This window comes from Canis lupus, chromosome 28 (genome assembly GCF_003254725.2).
Source record: "Canis lupus dingo isolate Sandy chromosome 28, ASM325472v2, whole genome shotgun sequence".
NCBI classification, from domain to species: Eukaryota; Metazoa; Chordata; class Mammalia; order Carnivora; family Canidae; genus Canis; species Canis lupus.
In genome coordinates, this window is record NC_064270.1 from 10956506 (window position 1) to 10969482 (window position 12977).

Below are 12977 nucleotides of genomic sequence, written 5' to 3' on the forward strand. Positions count from 1 at the left end.
TTACTTTGCTTGGGTTGCTATTACAAAATATCACAGATTGGGTACCTTATTAAACAACAGATTTATTTCTCATAGTTGTGGAGGCTGGGAAGCCCAAGATCTAGGTGCTAGCTGATTTGTTTTTTGGTGAGGGCTCTCTTCTTGGCTTGTAGATGGCCACCTGCTTGCTATGTCCTCGCATGGTGGGGAGAGAATGTGCCTCGGTGTCTCTTCCTATAAAGACACTAATCCTATTGGATTGGTGCTCCTCCCCAACGTGAGCTTATTTAACCTTAATTACTCCCACATGGGCCCCTGTCTCCAAATTACAGCGACGTTGGGGGTCCCGGGGGTCCCAAGCAGACTCTGACTGGCCCGGTCCTCACACAGGCACCCTCTGTGAATGCTACGACGAGCTGGGCAATCGCTACCAGCTGCCCATCTACTGCCTGTCGCCGCCCGTGAACCTGCTGCTGGAGCACACTGAGGAGGAGAGCCTGGAGCCGCCAGAGCCCACGCCCAGCGTGCGCCGCGAGTTCCCCCTGAAGGTGCGCCTTTCCACGGGCAAGGACGTGAGGCTCAGCGCCAGCCTGCCTGACACAGTGGGGCAGCTGAAGAGGCAGCTGCACACCCAAGAGGGCATTGAGCCGTCCTGGCAACGGTGGTTCTTCTCCGGGAAGCTGCTCACAGACCGCACGCGACTCCAGGAAACCAAGATCCAGAAAGATTTTGTTATCCAGGTCATCATCAACCAGCCCCCGCCGCCCCAGGACTGATGAGCCCGCGGACCCCTGGGAAGAGAGGCCATGGAGGGCTCTGTGGGGCTGAGAGGCCCTCCTGGCTGAGCACTAGGTCCCCCCCCACCCTGCTGCTGCCTCCGAGTGCTGTTACTTTCTTCAGGGGCGCCTCCTGCCGTGTGGTTGCTGAGCAAGCCATGAAGGGACCCTGCCTCCCAGGGGCACTGTGGGCCACCAGTGCCCCGCACCCAGGAGGCAGTGCTGCCACACACAGGCTTTGCCAACTTGGTCAGAGAAAAGGCACTCTGGGGCTTTCCACCCTGCCTCTCTCCCGCAGCAGGCTCGAGCCACAAGGGCCAGCCCGGAGGCCCCTGGAGCCCAGATCTGTCTGTCATCTGGTGCTGCCGGCTGTGCTCACTCCGGTTTTCTGCTCAGGGTCTGAAGCAGCTGCTGTCCCCTACCCCTGCCCCCCACTCCCTGACTCTGCCCTGGGCCCGGTGCCAGTCCCCTGGAGGGGAGGGAATGGCTCGTGAGCCCCAGGGGCAGGGAGCCCGAGGCCGGCCTCTGCCTCTCCCTGCCCCCCAGCACAATTGGCAGAGATGAGGTGGGCGTGTGGCTGGACGGCTGTGCTGTTGTGGCGGGGGTCTGCACAGGGCCATCTCCTGGCTGTAACCCAAGCGGTGGGGGGGTCTGCAGCCTGGTCATGGCCCACAACAGGTCCCTGTGTACAGACATATCTGCATATTTATCAATAAAGCCTTTTGCTCCTTCCTTCTCTCTTGCCAAGCTTTGACTTTGCGTTCCCCGGAAGCTCCGTGGAGCCCCAGAGCCAGTTCTGGTGTGGGAGCAGGTCATAGCAGAGAATTCAGGGAAGCCTCGAATTACTAGTATCCCAAGCCCTGTGCTCTTACAGGTCCTCAGAAGAAACACTTAATCCCTGAGCCCACTTTGCTTATCCTTGATGTAGAGACGATGCTGCTTGTCCTGTCTCTTCCCTCAGTTGCTGGGAGGATTAAATGGAATAACAGATGCGAAAGTGCTTTGAAAGTAGAGGCAGCATCTCAGGAAGGTGGCCTTAGTAATCTGCTGGTCTGCTCGCGTAGCAGGAGGGGGCTGGCCGCCTGCTCCAGCCCCTGAGCCCGGCCCTCAGGACTTGAGGTGTGTGCCAAAATCCTGGAGATGCTGTGCCGCACCCTCGGTGATGTGAAAGGAAAATCTCAGACAAATTTAGACTACTAGCATGTGTCAGCTTACCAGCAAGGGAACGAGAAAGAAAAAGGTTCTGACTTCCTTTGGGAAAAGTGTGCATATCATCATCCTAGGGGGACCTCTGATAAGGTGGTTTAGCCACACGAGGCACATGAGCATTACAGAATTGCAGAGCTGTGGCGTCTGTGGCTCATTGGCACGTTAAACCTGGGTCATGACGACCCAGGGCTCCCTCCCACAATTCTAGGTGTGGAGTTGAGCAAGTTCAAGTCTGCTTTTTCTCGATTGAGAGTATTTTCCTTCTCAGCGAGCGTGGCCAGACCCCAGTCAGGGTGGCCTGACAAGGAAACCAGGAGGAAAGGATCAGGAGCTGGTGTCCCTGTCACCTGGGCTCAGCACTGCACTCTGGTGGCTTTAAGGTGGCTTCCTGACACCCTTCTTGAAGCAAGAACTTTTTAACTTTTGGAGAGGCTTCGTGAGACAGACAGGTGGGTCAAGGTTTGTCAGAGGCTAATGGACATGCAGCCACATACAGCGATGCCTCGCTAGGGGGCGTTGCGGGACCCTGGAGAGGCAAAGGCCTGCGTGAGCTGCAGGCTAAGAGGGAGGCACCTGCTCTTACTCCTGCCCACCACCTTCGCACTTCAGCCCAGACATAGCAGTGTCTGCCCCATTCCCGAGCAAGCAGGGCCTGTTCACAGGATAGCTGGGGACGCAGCCCCACAGTTGACTTTCAGTTCCCCTCACTGGCACTGGTTAGGCAGTTTCCAGGCGTCCAGCAGGTGGCACTACCATCAGGGTTGGGGGCAGCCAGTGTGTCCTTTGTGCAGTCCAGCTGCCGCGGCTAAGGCCCAACTGGATCCAAGCACTCAGGACAGAGGCTGGGCAGCTCCTTCCTGCAGCTCTGCTTTTGGGACACTGGGCCCTTCAGCTCCAATAGGCCAGGGGGTGAGGCTGGGGGGCAAACTGTCCCTGCTTCCCCTAGCTCGCTGGGGCTGCCTGGGGTGAAGGTGACAGGTGGGGGAGGCAGGTGGAGAATTGGGCCGGTGAGCTCATGGCAAAGGCGCCCAGCGGGGAGGGGGTGGATGCTCTGGCTTATAAAGCCCCTGAAGCCCTGTGGCCCGCAGAGGGTGGTTACAGACAGCACCATGGAGGGCTCTGAGGCAGTGCAGAGGGCCACGGCACTTATTGAAGAGCGGCTGGCGCAGGAGGAAGAGAATGAGGTATGGGTATGGTGTGGGGACCCAAGGGGATTCTAAGGAGATCCAGCTCTATTGTTAAGGGAAGCAAGAGCCTGGCTGCCACATCTTCAGTGGGAAGGAAGGCAAGTGTCCCCAGGGGCCCAATGGCTCCATTCCAGCCCAACAGTGCTCCTGGTGGAGGGGGTTGCTGGCAGTGGGAGACTGGAGCTTCCATCCCAAGAACTGAGAGACAGTGGGGCGGGTGAGGCAAGCTGGGCTCCTGAGATCCTGCCACCCAGCTGGGCCTCGTGGAGGCAGGCCAGCCTGCACCAAGCAGGACAGCTGGGGTGCTGCCTGAGAATGTGGGAGTGTGGGCCCCCGAGATCTCCCAGCAGCTAAGTGGGAGGCTGAGATGGGACAAACTCCCAGCATATGGTCCCTGAAGAAGGATAAAGACTGGGAGCAGAGCGAGGAAGGGGTGCTGGGAAAGGAAGCGTGGGTTTCCCCTAGACTACCAGCCGCATGTGGGGAAGCCTTTGGAGCATGCAGCTCTGGGCAACTGCATTTTCTCTGGGATAAAGAAGTGGGGGAGAGGAGAGTGCAGGCTTGTCTACTCTTCATTCTATTTAAATTAGTACCTGACTTAGAGTCTCCTCTACCAAGTGCTGGGTGCTGTGAGGAATAAGAGGATCAGTAGGGCCAGCCCCTGCCACCTCCTTACCAGCCCTACATTTGTTTTAGCCAGCACCTGTCAGGTGCACAGTCCACTAAGAAACAGGCAGAGTGAGGGGCGCCTTGGTGGCTCAGTTAAACATCTGCCTTTGGCTCAGGTCACAATCCCAGGGTCCTGGGATGGAGGCCCACATGGGGCTCCCTGCTCAGTGGGGAGCCTGCTTCTCCCTCTCCCTCTGCCTGCTGCTCCCCCTGGTTGTGCGCGCTCTCTCCCTCTCTCTCTGTCAAATTAAATAAATAAATAAATAAATAAATAAATAAATAAATAAATAAATAAATAAATAAATCTTAAAGAAAGAAAGAAAGAAAAACAGGCAGAGTGAAGTAATGGTGAAATAGAGTTGTTAAGTCAGAAGTGAAGGGGCACATAGGGTAGGTGAGTCACTCTGACTGTGGGTGCTTAAGGACTCTTGGGAACGCGTCGGCATTTGAGTGGGGCCTTTGAGGCTGGTGAGTGGAGACCTGGGAGGGAGGGCATTCCGAGCGAAGGAAAAGATAGGCACAGAAGTTTGGGTGGGTGACGGTGGGCCTGTTCTGAGAAAATCTGGTAATAGGTAGGGGCTAAGGCTGGACACAAACCAGAGAGGGCCATGGAAGAGATTTATTCTGTGGGCAATGGGGAGCCACAAAGTGCTGCTGAGTGAGGGCGGGTGGTGCCATCTGACCTATTTTAGGAAGGCAGCTCTGACAGCCTGAGAAGGACATGTTGGAGAGGAAAGACTGGCCCTAGTAGGAATGGGAGGGAGGAAACAAATCACTTTGGAGGTAGGATCCATTCAAAAAAGGAGTGACAGAATGGGGGTGAGGAAGAGGGAAGGAGCAGGACTCTGTTGGGGGGCAAGTTTTGGGGGGAAGAGCTGGGGCTGAACCTGCTGAGTCCGGGCTGGGGCACCTCTGGATCTCCAAGAATGCGACTTCTGCCCTGGTGCCAGGCAGGTGAGTCATGCTGCTGGGCCATTTCTGGAGTGCTGCCGCTGGACAGAGGCCTTCAGCAAGGGGACACAGACCAGTCCTCATCCATTCATTCACCTAACAAATATAGCAGCAGGGCTGTCAGGGCGCTGGGTGCTCACAGAGCCGGTCTTCCCACCAAGTGCCTCCTACATGCCCGGCACTGCGCTAAGCACTGTATGGCCATTCTTTCATTTAATCTGTACAAAAATCTGCAAAGTAAGGTGGGAGTTTGTTTTGTTGTGTTTTACCAACTAACACCCAATCCAGTAAGCATTTATTGAATACTTACTGTATGTCAGCTCACAAAGACAAAGCTGAAGCAAGGGACCACAGAGTCTGGGTAAGGTATTAACGAGCATGAGAGCTAGTTGTTCCCACCAGGCCCCAGTCCAGCAGGGTTCTCAGAAGGGAGCCTTTGTCCAGCCTGTTCCCCCTTCTTGGCATGGGAGGCGAAGGAGAGTCCGGAAGCCCCTGGTTTGGGCTCTGTTGTGGGAGCATACTAGGACTCATCACTGAAGACTTAGGGGTAGGCAGAGATGCTGAGCGCCCCCTGTCATGATCCATTCACTCATTCACTCATTTATTCTCCAAACATTCACTGAGCACCTGCCGTACGCTAGGCCCTGTCATAGGTGCTAGGGTTACCAAGACAATTATGACCCAAGCCCACCTCCTGGATGCTCCATGAGGAACCCAGCCAGGGTCCCACATGCAGTAGTAGCAGCAGCCCAAGGTCATCCTTGTTCCAGGAAGAAGATGCATTGTTCCAGGTGAGGCCAGCACTGGGGATACCTCAAACCATTTAAGCCCAACACAAAAGGGAGCAGCCAGTGGGCAACAGAACCTCCCAAATAATGACCTGGGGAACCAGCCCTCAAAACAAAATTGGAATAGAACACTAGAGCTCAGTGGTAAATGCAAAAGGCAGCTGAGAACTCTGTAAAGGTGGCCGGCCATTCGTCCCCAGCTGCCATCTGGGCTCTTCAAGCTTTACTCTGAGTGAGAATTCCCAGCACACAGGGCCTTCAGAAATAGGGTGCCAGAGCTTCACAAAAAGTGATTTCCTTTAAAACAGAGGAGGAGGCCACGAGGAAGTGGTCCAGACAAGTCAAAACTACAAATGGAGAGGAGACTTGGAAGGAGTTTCACCCATATAATTACAATAAGGATAAGGTGAATGCTAAGAGTCCCTTCAAACTGAAGGCTAGGTAGCTGTGGCTTCCATCCCTCAGATTTCCTGACAACAAGTTTCCAGCTCCAGCATTTCATGGAGCAGTAAAATCTGAGGAAAAAACGTTGGTATCTGACAGAGAGTTGCCAAATTTTTGTACTGACATGTGACTATATAACTATAAACTCTTACCATAATCATTTCATCAATGCAAATTTTTAATGGCAACAAAGAAATCATCATCATCATCATCACCACCACCATCATCTGGGTGCTTTGAAAAGTGAATATATTTAATTTCATGAACACGCATTCTGGCAGTCCTTAAATTTGTTTTGCTGAGGCCTGAGAAGCCCTTCCCTTTTCTGCCAGGTAATGCGGCCATCAGTGGAAAGGTATTTGAACTGACATTGGCGTTGGGGTGAGTTGGGGAACCATGAGCTTGGTTCTGGCCAGGGACTCTCCAGGACCCATCAGAAGTGGGGCTCAGAAGGGCTCTGAGGTCACACAGTAGAAGGTCCTTGCGATCTCCTTGGAGTGGGTTGGGAGAGAGGCTACCTGCCTCCATGGGTGCTGTAGGCAGGTCCTGGAGCACCTCCTCTGTTTGGCTCACCAGAAACTCCGAGGAAACGCCCAGCAGAAGCTGCCCATGGACATGCTGGTGTTGGAGGATGAGAAGCACCAAGGGGCTCCGAGTCTGGCCTTACAAAAGGTTAAGGTAAGTGTGAGAAGAACCCAACCTCTGTGCTCAGGGGACAGGACAGGCAGCTATGGCTTTGCTCCCTCTAGTGTTATATGAGAACCATCATCTCAGCCCCCCCACGCCCCCAGGGAGCACGCTAGCCTTACAGAATCTCGGCCCCACCCCAGACCTGCTGAGTCGGAATCTGCACGTGTATAAGATCCCAGGGGATTGATTCACTTTGGAAGCCCCAACTGATGGGGTAGCAATACAGCAAGGCACCATGCTGGTGTCAAGGGCCTCAGGGACATTGTATGTGCTAATTGGAGAGGTAAGAGGAAAGTAGAGTTTCCAGAGCACTGTTGTGGAGGATGATCCCATAGGATGCTTATCTGAAGGTCATCAACCAAGCCGCAATAGAAGTTAACTCTGGGAGGAGGGCTTTCTCTTCATACATTTTGTTTCTGTGTTGCTTTTATGATCACACCACACACACACAGGTGAAACTGCATGGAAAGCTGGGGATTCAGATTCCATTCTTAAGGCCTGGGCTGAAGGTTACCTCTGAGATTCCCTCATCCTACCCTTCACCTATGTGAAGGCTCAAAGCTGGGACCCTTAAATCTCCCCTTGTCCCCTGATCCGAGCCGTCTGTGTCAGGGTCGCATCTGCTTCTCCTGGTCCTGGGCAGGAGAGCTAGACTTGGATTCTCTCTCTCCTGAGCAGCTCTCCCTATCCTCCTCCCCCAGCTTAGCTCAGGGGCCCCAAGGCCCCAGCGTGGGGTTTGATGAGCCACCTCCATGCAGGGCCAAGAGCGAGTGCGCAAGACATCCTTAGATCTTCGGCGGGAGATCATCGACGTGGGCGGGATCCAGAACCTCATCGAGCTGCGGAAAAAACGGAAGCAGAAGAAGCGGGAAGCACTGGCCACCGCCCAGGAGCCACCTCCAGAGCCCGAGGAGATCGTAAGGGTCTTGGGGAGGACACCTGTGTCAGCAAGCGGTGGGGCGGGGGGTGCAGGAAGGCCAGGAGGGCCTCTGATCACTGCAGGGCAGCCGTCTGTGACTGGATTCATGTTTTCCAGACTGGCCCCGTGGAGGAAGAGACATTCCTGAAAGCGGCAGTGGAGGGGAAAATGAAGGTCATTGAGAAGTTCCTGGCTGATGGGGGTTCCCCGGACACCTGTGATCAGGTGATATTCCTACCTGCACCTGTTCCTGCCTCCCTTTCAGAGTTGCCGCCCCCACTCCAACCACTTGTGGGCCTGTTTGAGAACAGGCATTGGGTGTCCTTTGGGAGGAGGGCCCTTAGAAGAGCTGGGATATCCCCTTGCCTGTGCAGGAATTTATCTACTATGTCCTTCGGCCTTTTTCAACTTGAACTACCTACAGGGTAATAAATGTCATGTGGTCTTTTAGGGAAGAAAGAGGAATGGAATTAAATAAAAGGAGCCCAAACCAAGAATTTGGGGCTCGAATACCCTCTCTTATCATTCCCTACCTATGTGACCTTCAGCTAGCTGTGCCTCAGTTTCCTCCTCTGTAAAATGTCCTGCTTCCCTCAGAGCACGTCATGGGGATTAAATGGAACATTAATGCCTCAATTAACATTTACTGAATGAAGGAAAAAACTATAAAGCACATGCTAGGATATGATACTATTTTTTATGTTGCATTGTATAATACACTTCCTTTTAAAACTTACTATTTTATTGTGGCAAAATACATATAATGCCACTTTAGCCATTTTAAGTGTACATAGCAGTGGCATTAATTATATTTACCATGGCATGCAACCATCACCATGATTTTCAAAACATTTCTGTCACCCTTCACACTTTTTTGTTTTCTCTGGTACTGCCTCTTTCACACTTGGCAGGGTGCTCTTTCATACTCCTATCCCAGGATTAAGCAATTTACTGGTCACCTTCAGCCTGCATCATATGGACTCAGACTACATGGCCTTTCCATTCAATGAGTCTCACTCCTCTCAATCTTTCTAAACACCTTCCATCTCTGAGCACCCTGCCAGGTGCTGGCAAGTACAAAAAAGGAAAGACCAGGGTTGGGAGTAGAGGGAGACTGGCACATAACCAGATCTTTAGACTACTACGGGAAGATATGCCTCATGGCCTGAGTTTTTCAAGAGACAAAAAAAAAAAAAAAAAAAGCTGAAGTTCATTCTTTTCTTGAATTAGTCATGGGTATGGACCTCTCCATTCTGGTTCTGGGCTAGGCACTCAAAGGAAACAAAGTCTAGTAAGACTTGGCCTGCCTTCCAACACCCTCTCATTGTAGAAGCTTCTTTTTTTTTTATTTATTTATTTTTTAATTTTTATTTATTTATGATAGTCACAGAGAGAGAGAGGCAGAGACACAGGCAGAGGGAGAAGCAGGCTCCATGCAGGGAGCCCGACGTGGGATTCGATCCTGGGTCTCCAGGATCGCGCCCTGGGCCAAAGGCAGGCGCCAAACCGCTGCGCCACCCAGGGATCCCTCATTGTAGAAGCTTCTCTGGGTCCCCTGGGGGCAGGCTTGGCCTAGAGATTTCAAGATAATGGCACTTGAACTGCCCTGCTTCTTGAAGGAGGAGCAAGAATTCATCAAGCAGTCATATGAAGTGAGGGCAAAAGGGGCATTCCCAGCAGAGGGAACAGCCTGTGTCAAGATCTAGCTTGATGTGCCTGGGGTGGGGGACAGTAAAGTAAGAGTTCCCAGGGCATAAGAGGGCTCCCAGGCTGGTCTGAATAGAACATGAAGGAGCTGCCAGAACATGGAAGCTATGGGCACCCAGCACAGGGATCAGAATGGAAAAGAGGTAAGGCCTGGGTCTCAGCCTGAGGCCAGAGATCAGGCCCTGACAGTTGCTCTCGGGACAGTTCCGCCGGACAGCGCTTCATCGAGCTTCCCTGGAAGGTCACATGGAGATCCTGGAGAAGCTTCTGGAGAGTGGGGCCACTGTGGACTTCCAGGATCGGGTGAGCAAGAGAGCAGGTGTTGGGTGGGAGGTAGGAGGTGGGCCCAGAACCAGTAGACCCCCTCTCCCTGCAAACTTGTGGCAACCTGGGACACACCCAGGCTTCCTCCGGGCCAGCCCCAAGTTCCAGTGGGTTATATGGCCTGGGGCCATCCTCCATAAACCTGGCTTGGACCTGAGGGTTCTCCTGCTCTGCCAAGTCCATTGCCTAGGCACAGGGGTGCCCCTGCTCCTGCCCTGCCCCCTTTCCCCTGATTCCTCCCACCCTATTGGTTGGGGTCCTTTTCCCTAGGCATTTTCTCCCCTAAAGCCCCATCTCTTCTAGCTGGACTGCACAGCCATGCACTGGGCCTGCCGCGGGGGCCACTTGGAGGTGGTAAAACTCCTGCAAAGCCGAGGAGCAGACACCAACATCAGGGATAAGGTGAGGCAGTAACACTCACAGATATTAGAGTGGTTGGAGAGGGAGGGCAAAGGGCAGAGAACAGAAAAGCCCTGGAAGCAGGAAGGTAGTGAGTTAGACTGATTTCTAGAATGGTTACAGAAACCAGGGAGGGCTCCTTACCATCCCCTGTAGGACCTTGGGGACTGCCATCAGGGGTGGGAGCAGGAAGGACAGAGGAGAGGTGAAGAGAAGAAATCCATAATTTAGGTAGCTTTGGGATCACCCAAAAGATGTGGGATTTGTTCATCCATGCAATCCTTCATCATCTTTATCTATCTGTCCATCCAGCCATCCACTCATCTGTTCACTTGTTTATTCATCTGCCATTTTTCCTTTTTTTTTTTTTTTAAGATTTATTTATTCATTTGAGAGAGACAGAGAGAGAGTACAAGCTAGGGGGTGGGGCAGAGGGAGAAGGAGAAGCAGATGCCCCACTGACCAGGGAGCCCAATGTGGGACTCGATCCCAGAACCCTGGGATCATGACCTGAGCCAAAGGCAGATGCTTAAACGACTGAGCCCTCCAGGCACCCCATCCACCATTTTTCTATTCATTCATTCCTTTGTGTGTAACCTTGAACAAGTGACAGCTTCTGAGCCTCTGTTGCTTATCTGTCAAACATCTTACAGAATTCTTATATAATTAGATGGGAAAATGTATGTAAATTATTTATTCAGCATAAGGCTGATGTTTTGTCAGCTTTTGCCATGCCCGTCACATGGTTACTTCTGAGTAAATGACATCTATTATAATTATTAAAAGAAGGGCAGAGGAGTGAACAGCTGCTCACAGCTGGGTGAGAGGGGAACCATAGAAGGCCTCCCAGAGGACATGGCATGTAATGCTTCCGAGTTGACCACTGGATAGGAGGATGGTGGAAATGGTAGCAGTCTTAGTCTTTGCAGGGCTCAGGCCTTGGCATTAGGACTTGAGGAAGGGATTAGGCTGGAGTACCACAGTCTAGGCCCCTTCAGCCAGCAGTTCTCACTTCCTCCCCACACAGTTGCTGAGTACCCCCCTGCACGTGGCAGTCCGAACAGGGCATGTGGAGATTGTGCAGCATTTTCTATCCCTGGGCCTGGACATCAATGCCAAAGACAGAGTGAGTGTCCAGCTTCCCTTCTGCTTAGCCACATCATGGGGGTGCAGGCAGCCTGAGGGCTCCCACATGCCCCCAGGGGCCATACTGAGTGTCACACTGGCTCTAGGAAGGAGACAGTGCTCTGCATGACGCTGTGAGGCTCAACCGCTACAAAATCATCAAACTGCTACTCCTGCATGGGGCTGACATGATGACCAAGAACCTAGTAAGTTCATTCATTCCCTGATTCAGTAATTAGTGTGTATCCCTTCCCAAGGCTCTGTACTAGGCACTCAGAGGACAGAGAAAACTGAGCAAGACTCAGCCTGCCCTTGGAGCACATTCATAGTGGAGGTCTCTCTGGGCCTCCTGGGAACTTGAGGCCCACACACCTCCTCAGCTCTTTTGATGTTTATCTCTGTCCAGAGTGCAAGTGCAGAGAAACAGCCTTAAAGGGCAGTAAGAGGACTTCCCAAAGGCCCCCAAGTAGTTCAAAGGGGGTTCTAATGTCCAGGCCCAGGAAGGCCATAATCATGGAGGAACATAGCTGGAAGGAATCTAAGTGCTTAGTTGGCATGACCACTCCTACCTAGCACATGGTGTGGGCCTGGAGTTCTCTAAGGGTCCTACGCCCCTAGTCCAAGCTCTTCTTGGGGGCCCAGAGAAATCACAAAAGAGAGGGGAATGGGAGGGTCCCCCTGACTCAAGAAAGAGGGATATTATCCTAAGGGATAATAGGAAAGTCAGGAAGATACGGGGAGGATGTGAGTAGGGGTTTCTCAACCAGGACATTATTGACATTTGGGGCTGGACAACTGTTTTTTTTTTTTTTTTTTTTTTTTAATTTTTATTTATTTATAATAGTCACAGAGAGAGAGAGAGAGAAAGGCAGTAGGCAGAGGGAGAAGCAGGCTCCATGCACTGGGAGCCCAATGTGGGATTCGATCCCGGGTCTCCAGGATCGCGCCCTGGGCCAAAGGCAGGCGCTAAACCACTGCACCACCCAGGGATCCCTGGACAACTGTTTATCTTGTGCATTATAGGATGTTTAAGCAGCATCCCTGGCCTCTATTCACTAATTGCCAGTAATTCCCACTTCCCTGATGGTGACAACCATAGACATCTCTAGATATTTGCCCCTGTTTGGAACCCCTGGTATAGATGAGGGAATGTCCCGGTACAAACTTCTGAACAGTGATCAGATCTCCTGGTTCCCCCAGGCAGGAAAGACGCCCACGGACCTGGTGCAGCTGTGGCAAGCGGATACCCGGCAGGCCCTGGAGCATCCGGAGCCAGGAGCAGAGCAGAACGGGTTGCAGGGTCCTGTCGAGAGTGCACAGGAGACCCCCCAACCTGTACCGGCCCAGTAAACATATGCCCCAGGCCAGCTGGGCACCCGGGCTGTCGCCCTGCGTGCAGCCAGGGGGGTCATAAGAACGGCCCCAGAGCTGAGGACGCTGCCATTCCTCCGTGTACGACCCGGGACACCCACAAGCTACCGCAATTAAAAAACAATAATAATAAAAAAAATTTTTTAAGTCATTTTTGCAATTGGTCCTGTTGGTTTCTGTTTGTGTCTGAAATGTTTAAGAATGAAGGAAAACCGAGCGAGGGTAGGCTCGGGGAAGAGGGCCACTTGCAGCCCTTTGCCCCCAGCCCTGTCGCTTTTCCTACCGAGGTGTCTTCTTGCTTCTTTCCTGCCCGCTGTCCTTCCAACCCCCCCCCCCCCCCCCGCGCGGGTCACTGCTCCCTGCACCCCCCCTGCCCGCCCCCGCCCCCCAGTGTCCCGGGGACCGCTGCCCCGCGGGGCTGCGTGCGCTGCGGGGGGAC

The 12977-nt window shown here is 53.0% G+C and overlaps 2 protein-coding genes and 1 long non-coding RNA gene across 4 annotated transcripts in view; 2 read left to right on the plus strand and 1 right to left on the minus strand.

Moving 5' to 3' along the window:
- UBTD1 (ubiquitin domain containing 1) overlaps nucleotides 1-1487 on the plus strand; it is a 55752-nt gene extending 54265 nt beyond the window's left edge. For both annotated transcript variants that reach the window (XM_025466801.3, XM_025466803.3), the window contains one exon: nucleotides 370-1487. In XM_025466801.3, coding sequence (XP_025322586.1) covers nucleotides 370-755 — 386 coding nt within the window. In that variant the 3' untranslated portion in view covers nucleotides 756-1487. The remainder of the gene's footprint in view (nucleotides 1-369) is intronic.
- Nucleotides 1488-2964: 1477 nt separating this feature from the next.
- ANKRD2 (ankyrin repeat domain 2) lies at nucleotides 2965-12689 on the plus strand. The gene is given in 10 exon segments (XM_025466796.3): nucleotides 2965-3054; nucleotides 3056-3148; nucleotides 6580-6681; nucleotides 7452-7610; nucleotides 7730-7837; nucleotides 9524-9622; nucleotides 9947-10045; nucleotides 11070-11168; nucleotides 11275-11373; nucleotides 12368-12689. Coding segments are annotated over 10 exon segments (1083 nt in total). The 5' UTR covers nucleotides 2965-2979; the 3' UTR covers nucleotides 12518-12689.
- Nucleotides 6164-7581, minus strand: LOC118352617 (uncharacterized). Its single transcript, XR_004809998.2, has 2 exons — nucleotides 7442-7581; nucleotides 6164-6665 (listed from the first exon to the last, which is right to left on the minus strand). It is a non-coding gene; the product is annotated as an uncharacterized LOC118352617 (long non-coding RNA).
- Nucleotides 12690-12977: the final 288 nt, after the last annotated feature.